The sequence below is a fragment of the Spermophilus citellus genome, assembly GCF_964194105.1.
Source record: "Spermophilus citellus genome assembly, chromosome: 13".
Taxonomy (NCBI): domain Eukaryota; kingdom Metazoa; phylum Chordata; class Mammalia; order Rodentia; family Sciuridae; genus Spermophilus; species Spermophilus citellus.
Window position 1 is genome coordinate 78,914,510 of NC_138193.1, and position 16,210 is coordinate 78,930,719.

The window sequence follows — 16,210 nt, forward strand, 5'->3', positions numbered from 1 at the left end:
TCCTAAAAATATAACCATATTATCAATTATAAAATTTAACTCCTTAAATATGTTATGATCCAAAGCATAGAGGCCCCAAGAACCAGTTTCTTATTTCCATTCACTCTTCCCAGGCACCCACACACATTTAACCACTGGAACAGACTTCTGTGATCAGATAAAGACATAATGCTGCTTATTTTCTATTTTATTTCTTTCAATACACACAGTAGAATTTATTTTATCTGAAATTTATTATTTTTCAATTTCAGCGAGAGTTTGAAATCTCAGAAAGCCCTCTACAACCTATTTTATTAGAGGAAATTCTTGCTGTCATTATCAAATCCTTCAAGGGCCTGTCAGCTCTGCATTGTGATAAGATTCAAGGAAGGCAAGGCTCTTTCCTTATCGAGATTATCTTTTAAACTTTAAAATCAGGATACTGAAACGATGTCAAAATTACCCTTGGAACCACCCCCCAACATTTATATTGTTCATACATAGACTTTTATTCAAGAAATCTCTTCTTCATTTCAAATTAAAATGCAATGGTTTTGTGTGAAAAAAATCATTACCTCATTCATTATTAACTTTTATAATAAAATATCATCATTTGTTTATTATTAGCACTTTTTGTATGTGGCTGGGGTACTGAGATAGAAAACAGGGCCTGATACATGTTAGGCAAGCACTCTACCACTGAGCTACATCCCCAGTCCTTTTAAATTTTAGATAGGGTCTCATAAGTTGCCCAGGGTGGGCTTGAACTTGCAATCCTCCTGCTTTAGGCTCCCCAGTAGCTGGGATTAAGGTTTACAGGTGTGTACCACGACTCCCACCTTTACATCAGCACTCTCAGTACCAGGGATTAAACCCAGGGGTGCTTAACTACTAAGCCACATTCCCAGTTCTTTTTTATATTTTATTTAGAGATAGGACCTCACTGAGTTGCTGAGGCTGGCTTTGAACTTGCAATCCTCCTGCCGCAGCCTCCTAGCCACTGGGATTGTAGGAATGCACCACTGCGCCTGGCTCATCAGCACTTTTTAAATGAAGTTTATGATCTCCCCCACCTTCCCACCTTATTGCCACAGTGAGGTCATATCCAGAGGATCCCAGGAGAGAGGGGCTTACCAGATGAAGTCTCTGCAGTGGGAGCAGTAGGTGGGCTGCCGAAGGTAGGTGGCCATGAACTTGTGGCCATTGACCTGGTGGACCCTGCGTCTGACGGCCCCTTGCCGCTTCCTTGGCCGCATACGCTCCCTGAACACACGCTCTTCATTGTCTTTAGGGGCTGGGGGAGGACAAGAGCAGAGAAGAAAACAGTGTGGGTTAATGCATCTTAATACTGACCTCCTGCTGCAGCCCACCCCTAGATGAGGAGGCGACCCTGGGTGGGAGGAAGTCTTTGAGCTTGCTGAAGAATTCGGGGCTTTGAGGGGTCTCACTGCTCAGCTGGATGGAGTGAGCGTACCCGAGGGGTGGGAAGACCCAGAACACACATCTTCCCACTGTGTCCACCTGTGTCTTCAAGAGTCCATCCCAAACCAAATTCAGTTTTCAGGAAAGTGCCCAATTCCTGCACATACCAGCTGCATGTTTCAAGGGCCTGAGGTTAAAATGCTCAATGTTCAAATCTTAGCTCAACTTCTGAACTGTGTGACCTTGGACAGATTTTGTTTCCTCATCCAGAGCCTCTGTGGGCATCTCCCTCAATAAATCAGGACTACAGAGCTGATCACAGTGGGCGGTGGGCTGGGAGGAGTCAGCGGTGTGAATTCTCACTCACCTAACTGACTAGCCTGAGCAGTAGCTGTCTAAACAATCTGCTGCCTTCCTTTTCCCTTCTACTCAGACTAGATCAAGTAAACCCCTTTTTTCCAAGATCAAAGGAGAAGGAAATATAACAATATGAAAGCAGATGCCTTCATAGTCTCGAGACCCACCACCCCACTGAAGATTCTTCCCTCACCTTGGTTACTCCAAGCCTCAGGATGCTTCGCAAGAGGAGTAACACGTGGCAGCAAAAGTAATAATGATGATTGTTAGAAACTCCTTGTGTTGCCCCCAAATTCATATGTTGAAGCCTTAATCCCCAGTGTTATGGTATTTGGAAATTGGCCCTTGGGTAATTAGGGTTAGATGAAGTCATCGGGGTGGGATCCTCCCAAGGTGGGATAAGTATCCAAGAAGGAGAAACCAAGTGAGTTGCTCTCTGCCACATGAGCCTGCAGTGAGACAGAGCAATCTACAAAACAGGAAGAGGGGCCTCACTGGACCTCATCTCAGGCTTCCAGCCTCTAGAACTGGGAGAAATAAATGTTTTAGGCTGAGCTAAGGCAGTGGAGATGGCTAAGAGGCCACTAGGCTTCCTCTGGCAGGTGCTGTGCTAAGTGCTAAGTGTCCTCATACCATCTCCATGTTACAGGAGTGCCCTCTGAGGAGGAGGGAGGGACTGTCCACTCCAGTTAGCATGCCTTTTAACTGAGAAGGAAATAGAAGAAAGTAGACCAGAGTCCACGGCTGGTGAAAACACCTCTCTATCACATTCCTCTGAACCCAGAAGCACCCTGGGCCCTGCCACCCACAGGCTGGGAAGGAAGCAGCCACCATAATGTGATGGGAGAAGACACCGGGTTCCTCAGCCTGAACAGCTCTACTGGGCCCCAGAATCCACCACCAGAAGCAGATCTCTATAGCATTTCAAAACACAGCTTCTGCTAACCCACAGTGTGGGGATTTATTTCTGGGCTCTCCTATTCTGTTTCCTCAGTTCATATGTCTGTTTTTCATTATTGATAATATTAATTATTAATTAATTATTAATAATATTGATAATATTTTATGCCAGTAAATTATTGTTTTCATTACTGAAGTTTTGTAATAATTTCAAAAACTGGGAAGTGTGATACCTCTTGCTTTGTTCTTCTTGCTCAGAATTTCTATGGCTACCCAATCTTTAGGGGTTCTGTATTAATTTTAAGATTCATTTATTTGTTTCTGAAAGAAAAATGGCTTTGAGATTCAGATAGGAATCACACTTGATTTGTAGATCACTTTGGGAAATATGGGCAATATCAACACTATATTAATATTGACTCCTTTATTTATTTATTTATTTATTTTTAAAATACATTTATTTTAATTATTTATTTTTATGTGGTGCTGAGGATCGAACCCAGGGCCTCACCCATGCTAGGCAAGCGCTCTATCACTGAGCCACAACCCTAGCCCCAATATTGACTCTTTTAAACCATGAAGAGTTGATTGATCTTCAACAGGGATGCCAAGAATTTACAATGGGGAAAGGATAATCTCTTCAATTAATGGTGCTGGACAAAAATGGACATCCACTTGCAAAAAATGTGAACGTGGACACCTCCCATACCATACTCAAACATCAGCTCAAAATGGATCAAAAACTTAAAGACCCCAAATCATAAGGCTCAGAGGAAACATGGGAAATGCTTGTTGGCATTGGTCTTGGCAATGATTTCTTGGATATAACACCAAAAAGCTAAGAAAAGCAAAATCAGACAAATAAAAATCAAATGCAGTGCCCATTGTAAGAGTAATATATCATGTGTGAGTGAATAAGTATGCAAATATACATTTGCACGTGTGAACAATATATTATATATTACGTATATATAATATACATAATATACGTATGTATATATAATATACATAATATACGTATATTATATATACGTAATGTACACAATACCATATACTGATTGATAATATAGCATACATTACACTTAATATATATGACATATAGTTTGCTGAACTATCCAAGACATAGTGACACTTCACCCCTAAATACTTCAACCTTTACCTCCTAAGAACAAAAACATTTTCCTACATAAGCACAATATCAAAATAAAGAAAACTCTAATATGACATATCTAGTATGTAGTTTATATTTAAGTTTCCCCAATTGTTCCCAAAATATCCTTCACAGTTTTTCTTTTCTTTTCTTTTCATCCAGGAGCTCATTGGAGGTCTTGCCTTACACTTGGCTGCCAGATCTCTTTTGTCTCCTTAGTCTGGAACAATTTCTTTTCTTTCTTTCTATGATACATTCATGGTGTGTCCAGGGTATTGTGTTACAGAATGTTGCACAACATGAACTTGTTTGATTGTTTCTTCCCAATTAGTTTCAGAGTAAATGGAAAGAATACCACACAGGTCTACGTATCAGCAAGTCCAAATGTATCCCTCAGGATCAACAAGTCCAAATGTATCCCTCAGGATCCATACAGATAACCATATCAATGACATGAACATGAAATGAATGGAAGGAGAAATGTAAAATATTCACTCATTAGGAATTTTAAAAATGCAAAGCAGAACAGCTTTGACATAAGGCGGACGTAACATTTAATACCTAATAAAGAAACACATTTGTTTAAAAATTATATTTTCCACTATTGGCAAGCTACCAGGAAACTCATTTATTCTTTCACTGCTGGAGGCAATGCCAGTTGACATACATTTTCAGAAAACAATATCACAGTACATAGCCAACAGTACAAAGAGATTCACGTCCTTTGATCTGAAAATTCCTTAGGAATTAACTCTAATAATTAAATAGAAACTAAAAGCTGTATATTCATAACTTATAGATATTCCCCACTGCATAGCTATATTAACCAGCAAATAGAAATTTAATAAAAAATGCCGGGCAGGGTAGCACCTGCCTGTAAACCCAGTGACTCAAGAGACTGAGGTGGGAGGATGGTAAGTTCACGGCCAGCCTCAGCAACTTGGCAAGATCCTGGGAAACTTAGTGAGACCCTGTCTCAAAATGAAAAAATACAAAGTGCCGGAAATATAGTGGTAAAGTGCCCCTGGGTTCAATCCCCAGTATCAAATAGATAAATAAATAGAAAGAAATTTTTAAAAATTGGGAAAGTGGGCCAGGCAAAGTGGTATACGCCTATAATCCCAGAAGCTCAAGAGGCTGAGGCAGGAGGATGGAAAGTTCTCACCTCAGTGAGATCCTGTCTCTAAATAAAATACAAAATAGGGCTGGGGTGTGACTCAGTGGTCAAGCGCCCCAGAGTTCAGTCCCCGGTACCTCCCCCACCCCAAAAATTTGGAGAGTGGTCTAATGACATAATCATATTACATTTACAGCGAGTTTAAGATTGAGAGAAGACGAGAGAAACTTGGGGGAAATATGGTACAAAACCGTGAAAGCAGAACGAACAATAACCCAATCCCAAATGACACATCTATGGGTCGAAGCTAATATTTAAAAAAAAAAAAATTAAGCCACACTAGGATGTTGGGATTATGTATTTTCATAGTTTTAAGAATGTTCTCCAGGGCTCTCCAGTGATGTTTTAAAGCTTTCTCTCCATCTGAAGTCGCAGGCAATGCTGCGGGGGACTCCCCGGCATGAAGAGGCGTGGAGGGCACCAGAGGTTGCCATGGAGAACAGGACAGATGACAAACGTCATCAGCTCTCCAACTGCCCATGGATCCGAACCGAGTGAACAGCCAGGCCCAAGGGGCAGCCAGAGTGTCCAGACCTGTCCCCTACACCTCTGACTCACTCTGGATGGAGGGTGCTCCTGGCTGTCACTGGAGGCACTCAGCCATGCACAGCTGGGGTGACTGTCCCTTTGCCTCAGCCTTTGAGGCAGAATCAAGTTTGGCCGACCTCCCAGAAGACCCATCCAGCTCTTCACAGATCCCCTACTGGACTGCTGCCTTTGTCACACAGCAGAAGGGATAAGCCACGTGGGGGAGAGACCGACACAAAGCCGGATCTCTTTGGTGAAACTTTCTGTGGAAAGGGAAATCCTGGCTGGTCAGGTGTAATGACGAGAAGGCACCAGAGGCACAAAGCTGAGCAGCCATGTCCCCTGAAGCGGCCAGGCCCCCCACCCTCAGCAACATTCCTGGCATGTCTTCTACTGCCTTCAAAGAGTCTATAAATTTCAACCTCCCAGGAGCTTTTACACCAATGAATATTTAACAGCCCCCGTTGCAGAAGAATCTACGACAGGTTTCAGGCAGGTGGCAGGAAAAGCAAAAAGAGATCTGCAGCATGCAGTTGTCCTTCTGTTTATCCAACTCACCTGCTCCCTTCTCCTTGGTGGGCAGACTTCTGAGCTAGATCGGAGGGACACCCTGAAGACAGAGACGTGGCCCCTGGCTCCAAACTCTACACCACATTGTTCTCTGGCCGATCTGGTCATTGAAGGTTTCCCTGGTCCCCTGTGGCCTCCTTTATGAGCCACATCTCTTCCTGAACTGAAAGGGAGCCCAGAGAATCAAACGCAGCTCTCACATAAGGTCACAGACATCTGTTTCAGTTTGTGTTTTTGTTGCTGTGACCAAAATACCCCAAAAGAACAACTTAGAGGAGAAAAGGGTTATCTGGGGTCATGGTTTCTGAGGTCTCAGTCCATAGGGGCCGACTCCATTGCTCTGGGCACAAGGTGAGGCCCATGTCATGGGGGAAGGGCCCAGTGAGGTGGGAAGGGGCCACAGGGAAGATGCATCCTTCCCAGACACACCCCCAAGGACCCACCTCCTCCAGCCACACCCCACCTGCCTGCAGTCACCACCCAGCCCATTCAAACTCAAAAGGCTCTCACAGTCTGGTCACTTTACCTCTCAGTATTCCTGCATCAACACAGGATCCTGATCTAGGGGGTGGGAGTGGGGGTACCTCATATCTAAATCATATCAATATCCATGACCTTGGCCTTCTCAGGATCCCTTTCAGTTTAGGAAAATCTAGCAGGAATTTCTAAGTCTCAGGCTTGAGAACCCTTGGAGGCCACACTTCCTTCTAAGGTACCTGTGGCAAGGATAAACTAACCTAAGTGTCAACTCGACTCAGACCAGACTCACCAATAGGCATGGCTGGCCATCGACTCTCCATGTTCAGGGTCTTGCACAAGGAGGCACGCTGTGAGACCTCTTTTCCCTGAGCTCCTTCTTTTCACCTCTCTTGATGTCCTTGAACAAGTCATTTACTCTTTGGGGCCTCTGTTTCCTTAACTATCAAGATGAGGACATGAGGCTCTGCTCAAACCCCAAGCTGGTAGTGGCAGCCTTGGGCCACATCAGAGCCTGACCACTGGGGAGTTTAATCTTGGCTCTCAAGAATTCCCTGGTTTGACTTTATGGATTTATTGGTTAAAAATGCAAGGACGGAAAGCAAAACAAGACAGGGTACTGAAAATCAAAGCAGCAGGGCCTTTTATTTATTTATTTTCCCTGAAGAAAATAGGCTGTAATATTTTCAAGTGAAACAAATGCTTCATGACAGTGAGTTTTAAATATTAAGTAAACATTTATGTGATGCCAAAGAGTCCATCCTACATGTTGTGCTCTCACAATACACTGGGAAAAAAAAAAAAATCACGTTCAAAACAGGAAAGAGGAAATGGCAAGTAATTCCTTCAGAGAGATGGTTCTAGGTTGTCTGTATCTTCCCGGACTCACACAATGAGCCTCAGAAGCGTCTGAGTACCGAGGCCTGGGATTGTCTGCATGTTTGATTCAGTGTGTAATCTAATCAGAGGAGCATGGGTGGCATTTCAAGATTAGCATCTCAAATTTAATATAAACCGTTTTCTTCTGGCTCTTCTTCCCTTTCTGAATGACCTTTGCTGTATTCATGCCAGAGCTTATATTCTGTCCAGTTATGACAATAAAACCATGGCTAGCTTGTGCTCTATAGGAAAGAAAGAAAACACTTCAAGGCACTGCATATCCACAGGGTAGGACCAACAGCACAGGTGTGAACTGAGTAACAGGTGTTAATGGTTTGAAAACCAGGGCAGGCAAACCCTGGTCCTGCTGGCCTATGCTTTCTGGTGCCAAGGACACTGTGGTGAGCAGGAAGCCCCAAAGAGAGGGATTTCACTCGAGGGGGAAGTTTACTGGCTCCCAGTCCAGATCCATTCGCTCATTCGTCCCCTCCCTTCTCTGTTCTGTTAGGTGATGGAGTCACAGTGGAGCTTCTGGTACCCAAGGCAAGTCACAACCTCAGGAGGAAACCACGGAGCAAAACACCCTTCAGGCAGATCTGCTAAAAGTTCAAAGAGGGCTCCCAGCAGCCACTCAGGACACCAGCCAAGGGAGGGGCCCCAAGTCCCCGCAGTGTCAGTGATGTTCAGGATGAATCACAGGAAACCGAGCCTTCGCTGAACTCTCGGGCACCTGAGCACTTTGTGACATGGGGTCAGGTCCTGCTGTTGTTCATGTTTTAGAATGCAGTATTTACATGTGCCTGGCTTCGCTGGGTATCTGTCCCCAGTGGTTAGCTGGTGGTTGTGGGGAGGGGGGTACTATCAACGCCAAACACAGTTTGACATCTCCCTTCCCCCTCAAATAAACAGCAAGCTTTTTGCACCGCAGCTTTAAAGGTTATGGGGTTATTTACTGAGAGGTCCACGCCCTTCCAGTGCTGTTTATATCAGCCATTCCCATCTCCCACACCAGGCAGCAGAGTTCAAGGAAGATGGACACAGTGTGTTGACAATCACAGCCTCGCATGCCCAGGTGACCCTAGATACCCCACTGTGGGCCCTAGAGAGCTGCTCAAGATTAGGCACCTATATAACTTTCCAAAATACCACAATGTACTAGGTTTGTTTCCCCCTCCCCTCCAAACCGCTTCTTTGCCGAGGAAGTGTGGATCTCTCATTAATTTTAAAATTAAAATTAAAGAAGAAAAATCATGAGCTCTCCCAAAGAAATCTGGAGTCCTGGGCAGGGTACCCATGAAGCTGACCAGGTGGATATTTTTTACTAGACTACCTAGGCAGGAAAGAGAGTTTCAGAGAGCTTGAAGATAAAAAGAAGAACATAAAAGGCAAAGGAAGACTGGTAAGACAAAGGAGATGGAGAAAGAGAAATAATAAAAGTGACCAGAAGTGCAGGTGATGGTTAAGTCACTGAGCCCAGCTGTTAAGTGGTTAAATGACCCCATAACTTTCCCAGAAAGCAGGTGGGTTTGTTTCAGGTAAGATACTCTACTTTCCCTGGTCCTTCAGTTCCTACTGACCAAGATGTGAGCCTGCTATCCTTCTACCCTCCACCCAAGTGCCCCTCATCCTGGGGAGATGGACCTTCCTTAGCTCACACAGTGAACCACCCCAAGACCCTACAGAAACAGCTATAGTGGCCAGAGTGCTTGTGGAACTTGTCGACCTCAGGGCAGGAATGGAAGAAATCTATTCTCTTCTCACAGATCACTCTCCTCTTCAATCCTGAAGCTGCAAAGGTTGACGTGACTACTTCAAGGTTTTTGTTTGTTTGTTTGTTCATTTTTTAAATAAATGTCATTCTTTTGTCCCTACAGCAAAGCCCAGATCAAATCTTATTATCAGAAAACTAGAATGGAGAGCTTAAAAGTGTGTGTGTGTCTCTGTATGTGGGTTTGTAAGTGTGTGTGTGTTAAGGCAAGAGAGATAAAACAAAGTCACCATGTTCTGTATTTTGTTCTTTCACCAGCTTCCTGAGAAAGCAAGATGGTGGTGTTCAGGAAGGTGTCGAGCTTCATCCTGGAGCTGCCTGGACTCTCTGGCTAGCGGCCCAACCCAGATGATCTGCTGAAAGGAGGTTCTTCCTGCACCTGTCCAACACACAAGAGCAGAGCAATCCTCCTTCTCCTCTCCTGGGGCTTTTTAAAAGCTCAATCACCCCACCCTCCAATTTGCAGCTCAAGAGAACAACTCCAGTTGATTTCTGGGTGACATGTCCTTAAGCAGAAGAACTTCAGGATGATTCTTAGCCTCTCACTTGCTGGTCACCATTCAAAATGGCTCTGGCACTTGGGAAAAAACTTGGCACACACAATCTAGCAACCCAACTCCTACGGATTTATTTGAATGAAGTAAAAACTTACATTCACACAAAAGCCTATATGCAAATATTCCTAGCAGCTTTCTTTATAATCACCAAAAAACTGAAAACAATCCAAAGTTCCCTCAACTGAGGGATGGATAAACCCACAAACTGGTGCACATTCATACAGTGAAACTGTACTCAGCAACAAAATGGAACAAATTATGAATAAAGGCAACTCGGATAAATCCCAAAGCATGATGTTGGCTAGGACGGGTTTCGAAAAGCCTACATAGACTGTATATGCCACTTAAATGACATTCTGAAAAGGCAAAGTTATAGGCATTGAAAAGAGATCCATGGTCACCAGGAGCTGAAGATGAACAAAGGGTTTGTCTATGAAAGGGAAAAGATAAAGGGAGAATTTGGGGATCATGAAACCAGTCCACATGTTAATTATGCTAGGGGTTACATGGCTGCATGCATTTGTCAAAACTTGCAGAACTGTATGCTAAAAAAAAAAAACCAACAGTGAATTTTACTGTATGTAAATAAAATCTTATTTAAAAAATGGAGAAAAATAATGCAGGGAGGACCCACTGTATCTTCAGTCCCATGCCAGGAGCTATACAGATTGGAAGAGTGGCCCTGAGGATAGTTTAGAATGCACAGCAACTGAAAGATTTAACCTGCCACTGAAGACTCCACCAAGCAGAGGGCACTGTCACCATGAGTTCAGAGAAAACTGCTGTGTCTGGTATAATGTCACTGGGCTCGGCCATCTGGCAGGCTTTTCATTCTTCCTTTCTGGGGCACCCACCACCCCACCCAGGTGAGTCTCCTGACTTTGCATCCAGAAGTCACACTCACTCTTCCTGAGATTCCACTGGCACCAATCTTCCTTGTTTCTGTACATGGGTCTTTCTTCCACCTCCTAATTAAAATCGTTCCCATCCTTTACGAACTCACTCCCCCATGAAAAACTTCCTTATCAGAACAATCCACAGAGATCTCCTCTTCTTTGAACCACCATAGCACTTGGAGTCGTTAACATTCAACTCGTTGCTCATCCATTAAACATTTAATCATGCACTTCCTCAAGTGCGCCCTGTAGCGTTCCTTGGCTTCCTCCACTAGACTGCCAGTCACTTTAAGAAGCCGTCAAGATTCCTTTTGCAATCTTCTTCCCTCCTCACCCGCAAACCCTCATTGCTAGCTCTAATCATTATTAATTGAATGAAACACCAAAGTATTGACAATAATAGGTAAGGAAAGCAATGTGGTATTAAAGCATATTGTGATTCATCTTCTTACAGCTCAAAATAACTAAGTAATTTTTTCCATAAATACAATGTGATTAAAACGTCTTTTCACAAAATAAAAGCCATCCCCAGTTCTCACAATTTAACAATCCACCGAGGACCACAATAGCACAGTAAGTACATATGCTTCTTGACGTGTAATTGTTTCCAACCTAAGAGTTCTTTCATGTTACAGCACATTGCAAGAAGGGTTCCCACTCTCTCCTTTTCAAAAATACTAATCAAACCAATTTTGTATATTTCTTTTCTCTTTTAGAAATCCAAGCATCTTGAGTGAATATAAACTCTCTGTGGATGTTTCCTGTTTTCATATATGCTTAAGTCAAATCATTCAATTTCATTAGTCTTTTAATCTCACAGAACAGAGTGGCAAGAAGAACGTCATGCTGGGTTAAGGCCAGCATATTTGGAGTCTCATGTTATATCTCATTAGGTGTTCTTTGGTCATCTGATAACCGTAAAGGACAAATGGACAATGCAATGTTGATAAAGAATTATTTGATGGTGAGGATATTTCTTTTTTTCAGAAATTTTCTAAATGGCATATAAAGTCATTTGCCTCAGCATCGAGATTTCAGTGATCAGGAAACCATTAGTCCTCACCTGGTTTGGATGTACCAGTCCTTTGTAATGTCCTGGAGACATGGTGAATGTATTTGAAGATGGTTTTCTTCTCTGCTCGGAACCACTGGAACCGCATGAACACCCTGTGCAACCAAAGCTCCCTTCATTATGGGAGAGGAGCACAGAAAAGGCATGGAAAGGTGAGATCGCTGTCCAAACTGGTAACTCCACCAAAGGCCAGGACTTTCTAGCTATAACCTAAACGTGTGGGTTGGGTATATCCCCAAGGAGACAAAGTAAACTGGGCGTGCAAGTGCGACTATAGCAGCGAGTAAGACAAACCTGAAGGAGTAGGCCTGTGGGTTTTCACACTTGCTCGTGCATTCAGATCTCCTGGAGTCTTATTAAGGCAGAACTCTGGGTCCCCACTCAGAGTTTCAATTCATCAGGTCCACGTCAGGGCCTGAGAACTTATATTCTAAGACTCTCAGGAGATGCGGACAGGCCTGAAACCGAGGGAATACACTCTAAGAACCACTGCCCTGTCTTGCCTGCAGTCCCGTGGGTCACCAGAATTGCTGGTGATGTCTGTGCTGAGATGGGAAATGCCCCGGGTCACTCTTCTGTGCTCCAGACTTGCCAGTTGAGGCAGCTCAGGGTGACGGGAGAGAGGGGCTTCTGAGGCACTAGTAAGATGTCTCCAGGGGGGTAGATGGGGAGTCTCAGAGGTCAGCTTCTTACCTCCTGCTACCGGGTGAGCAGGGGAAGCAGCTCTTGTGCGCAGGTGACCCATACAGCAACCGAGCAAATGGCTGAGTGAAGGTCGAATGTACAAAACAGGTAACAGAGTCCCTGATTAGGAGGGCACCCCGGTGCCCCTGCAAATGCAGCCAAGTCTCATGAGGGGCTGAAGGAGGGCACTTTACCCTAAGAGGGAGAGGCAGAAGGCCTGGATACCTGCCCTGTCCCCTGCCTAGCAGCACAGCTCTCCTTTGGTCATCTATGCTCTCCCACATGGAAAACTGAGAAGCTCCGGTTTTATGATCAGCTTCTTCCTCTTTCCTTCCAGTGAGACACACTGGAGACTTTCTCCCTGTAAAACAGTGGCCACCTTAAATACATGCACGCTTTGTTCCTGTCTTCAGAGAGGACAGTCCCATTTCAATGCTCTGGGAACAATTCTTGGTCCTCACTCAGGGAAGTTCTAAAACTTCCCAGGTGATTTTAACCCAAAAAATAACATTGAGAACCATGGGTAGACCAGATCTGGGTTTCTTGGTCCCAAAGTCCACATTGTTCTTCTCACATTTCCTGCCCTTGAACTGGGAATGAGAGCATTTTTTCATAGCAAGGACATTTAAGAGAGCTATAGAAAATGGTGTTTAAATGTGAATTTTTAAATCTAATAGGCAAGAGCACTAGGTATAGTTGCAGGGGCAAGGCAGAGCCATTCCCATGCATTAGGAAAATAGACAGCTTCTCCAAGTTTGCCCACACCAACTAGCAAATTAGATTCAGCAGGTACCAAAATAACGAGAAGGAATATTGCGGGACACTGGCTCCCCACCCTGGATGCATAATACACTCCCCTGGAGAACTCTGAGATAAACCTGTGTGGGGGGCCACAAGCCAGCCGAGACTCAAGCTCTAGGAGTGGAGCCAGGCACTGGGGACTTTACTGTGTAGTCAGTGTTGGGGAAGACCTGATAGAAAGTGGGTAGTGGCGCCAACCAAAATCAGAAGAGGTATTACACGCACTGACGCACGCCTGTAATCCCAGCAGCTCTGGAGGCTGAGGCAGGAGGATAGGAGGACCTCGAGTTCTGAGCCAGCCTCAGCAATTTAGCAAGGTGCTAAAGCAATTTGGCGAGAGATCAGCTTCTTACATCCTGCTACTGGGTGAGCAGGGGAAGCAGTTCTCTAAATAAAAATATTTTTTAAAGGGCTGGGGATGTGACTCACTGGTTAAGCACCACTGGGTTCAATCCCTGGTACTAAAAATGAAAACAAAAAAAAAATCAGAAGAGACATTGAGGGACACAGCAATGAGGGCCTCAGCAGCTGCCAGTGACATTGAGCAAGTGTTTTGGTCAATGTCACTTTTGGGGGTGGGGGGACTACTCTGTCAGAGATCCTACAAGGCTTTCTAGGAGGAGAGGGATTGGGTATTCAGAATGAGGGGGAGAGAAACAGGGGAAGAAGGAAGCATACTCTGTCTAAATTGAGAAGGGCAGGAAAAGGGCCCTCACTAGGAGTCCCGTGATGGACTTGGCTCTGACACTGCTCAGGTATGTGAACCCTGGGTCGGTCATCTCTTGTGCCTTTGCCTCATCCTCCCAGAGATAAAACTGCATAGGATGAGTCTGTGTCTTCAAGTCCCCTTTGGTGCTAAGATCCTCCAGGTGTATCCCATCAAAATCACTAGGGTGTTAAATGTGCATCTGCCTAGACCAGATGGCAGTGGGGAGGGGGCCCCAGAGCCCGCTACCTGTCAAGTCATCTCATGCAAATGCTGAAGTTTTGAAAATAACTGGTCTGGGCTCAGCACAGAAGTACCATCACTTGAGAATTTCATCATCTCAAACACTGCTCAGTAATGTCAAGAAGGCGCCTGGCCTGACCTTCCTGCCTGCTCAATGCGCTGTCAGGGTGAGCCCAGCCTGCCGTGGAAAGCACATCCTCCCAAGGTAACCCACAGTCCTGTTTGGCTGGCTGTGTTTTGTCCCGATGTTTTATAAGGTCCTGGAAAACAGGACCTGGCTGTCTAATGTGGGATCTTGGTATTGTGTGGCACAACACGACTTCAACAAAGCACTTTCAGTCTTCTTTTCCTTTAAAAAAAAAGTGTGTGGAAAACTGTACATCAATGTACTTTCCATCCATCAAACCTAATATTTGATGTACATTAAATGCTATATGGGGTACCCTGTGGAGAGTGCTTTTGAAGAGTGACTAAATGTTTTAGTAATGCTAATAATTACACCTTAATTCAGCTATTGGGTAAATCTAAATTTTAACATAGCAATTTCAGCGTAAAATAGAGGTTGCTTTATGCTCCTTTAATTTGAACTTTTACCAATAGTGCCTGGGGTATTTTCTAATAAATTTGCTTGAGTTCATGCTCCTTTAGAATGTATACTTTGAGAAAAAGGAGGGGTGAGTTGAATCAATGAGAAAAAGAGAGAGAAAGGGAGAGAGAGAAAGAGAGAGGGAGGGGGGAGCTACACAACATAATGACTTACAGTAAGGCCCAAGAGGAGCATAGTACAATGGAATGAGCATGATCGTTATGAGCTGGGGACCTGGGTTCCTAGTCCTGTGCCTTGGTTAAGTTCCTTGCATTCTCTGGGATTCGGTTTATCTGTGTGAAGATATGGAAATGTCCAACTAAGTGATTTCTAAGTCCTTTTCAGTTATGATATTCTAGGATTTGAGGGTTCTGTGGACAGCCTACATCAGCTGAGATTGGCCAGTTTTACATTCCTAGAACTGCTCTGATAGCACTTTTAATCAGATTGGCACAAACTCAGAGGGTGCACTATGGGAAAGCCAAATTCACTGTGCCTGATTGTATAGGTTGTGCACTGCACAAAAGCCCTCAGCCTTTGCTACACTTGCCTCCTGCATAGGGCTGCACTGGCTCTATTGGGATCCCAATTTTGTTTGGTGCTGCATGGTCTAGCCTGGCTCAAGCAAGAGCGGACATTTAAACTTAAAAGCAGTGGAGCTCGAATTTTGTGGTTAACATCTAAGTGTGGCCCTGGGTCAAAAGGCCTCCCTTCTGGGCTGGGAGGGGCCCTGGCTCAGGTGTTGAGGCCACGGATACAGAATATCCCCTAGTTTCAATGAAGACATAAGGATTAAGCAGCAGTTATAGAAGCCCAAAGGTTTGCAAGGCAGAGGCCACATCTGAGATGCCCATGAAGTCTCTCTGAAGCTGCTTCCTAGGTTCCTGTCCATGGCCTGAGGTTAAAGCTTGTCTAGAGCAGTGGTTCACAGTCCTGGTCATTATTCACCTGGGAAGCTGGTACAGCCACAGACTCCAGAGCCACTCCACTCAGCTCCCCAGGAAACCCGCTGCAGCCAGCACAGCAGGCAACATCACAGGGTGTGAAGAACACTGGTTTAAAGTGCAGGTCTGGGCACTGGGTTTTACGCCATGGGAAGGTTCAGAGTGCGATTCACAATCATGACCGCGATAGACAACATCAGAGGACGTGCAAGGACACCACGAGGGGCTTTCTTGTCTTGGTGACCAAGTGAATATGGCCCTAAGCAGAAACCCCAGGTGCCACCAAGTGTGCCAATAGAGGAGTTGAGCCCAGTAGCTCAAGGACATCTAATGAGAGGATACAGGATCTCAAAGGACTCAAGAAATGCCAATCCTTGCATTTGCCCACCAACCACTGCGCCTGGTCCTTGCACATGTCTCAAGTTGAGCCAACAGGACAAGCATAACCAAGAGACCCTGGGCAGACATAGGGCTGAGCTGCACCCCACCCCGGCCATACCATCTGTCTCTTCCT

At 44.7% G+C, this 16,210-nt stretch overlaps 1 protein-coding gene across 1 annotated transcript in view; it reads right to left on the minus strand.

Annotated features, from left to right (window-relative positions):
• Nucleotides 1-16,210, minus strand: part of PRKCE (protein kinase C epsilon) — a 480,838-nt gene that overhangs the window by 183,368 nt on the left and 281,260 nt on the right. Inside the window, exon 3 of the mRNA XM_081265157.1 lies at nucleotides 1,114-1,273. Within this exon, the coding sequence (XP_081121283.1) occupies nucleotides 1,114-1,273 (160 nt within the window). The remainder of the gene's footprint in view (nucleotides 1-1,113; nucleotides 1,274-16,210) is intronic.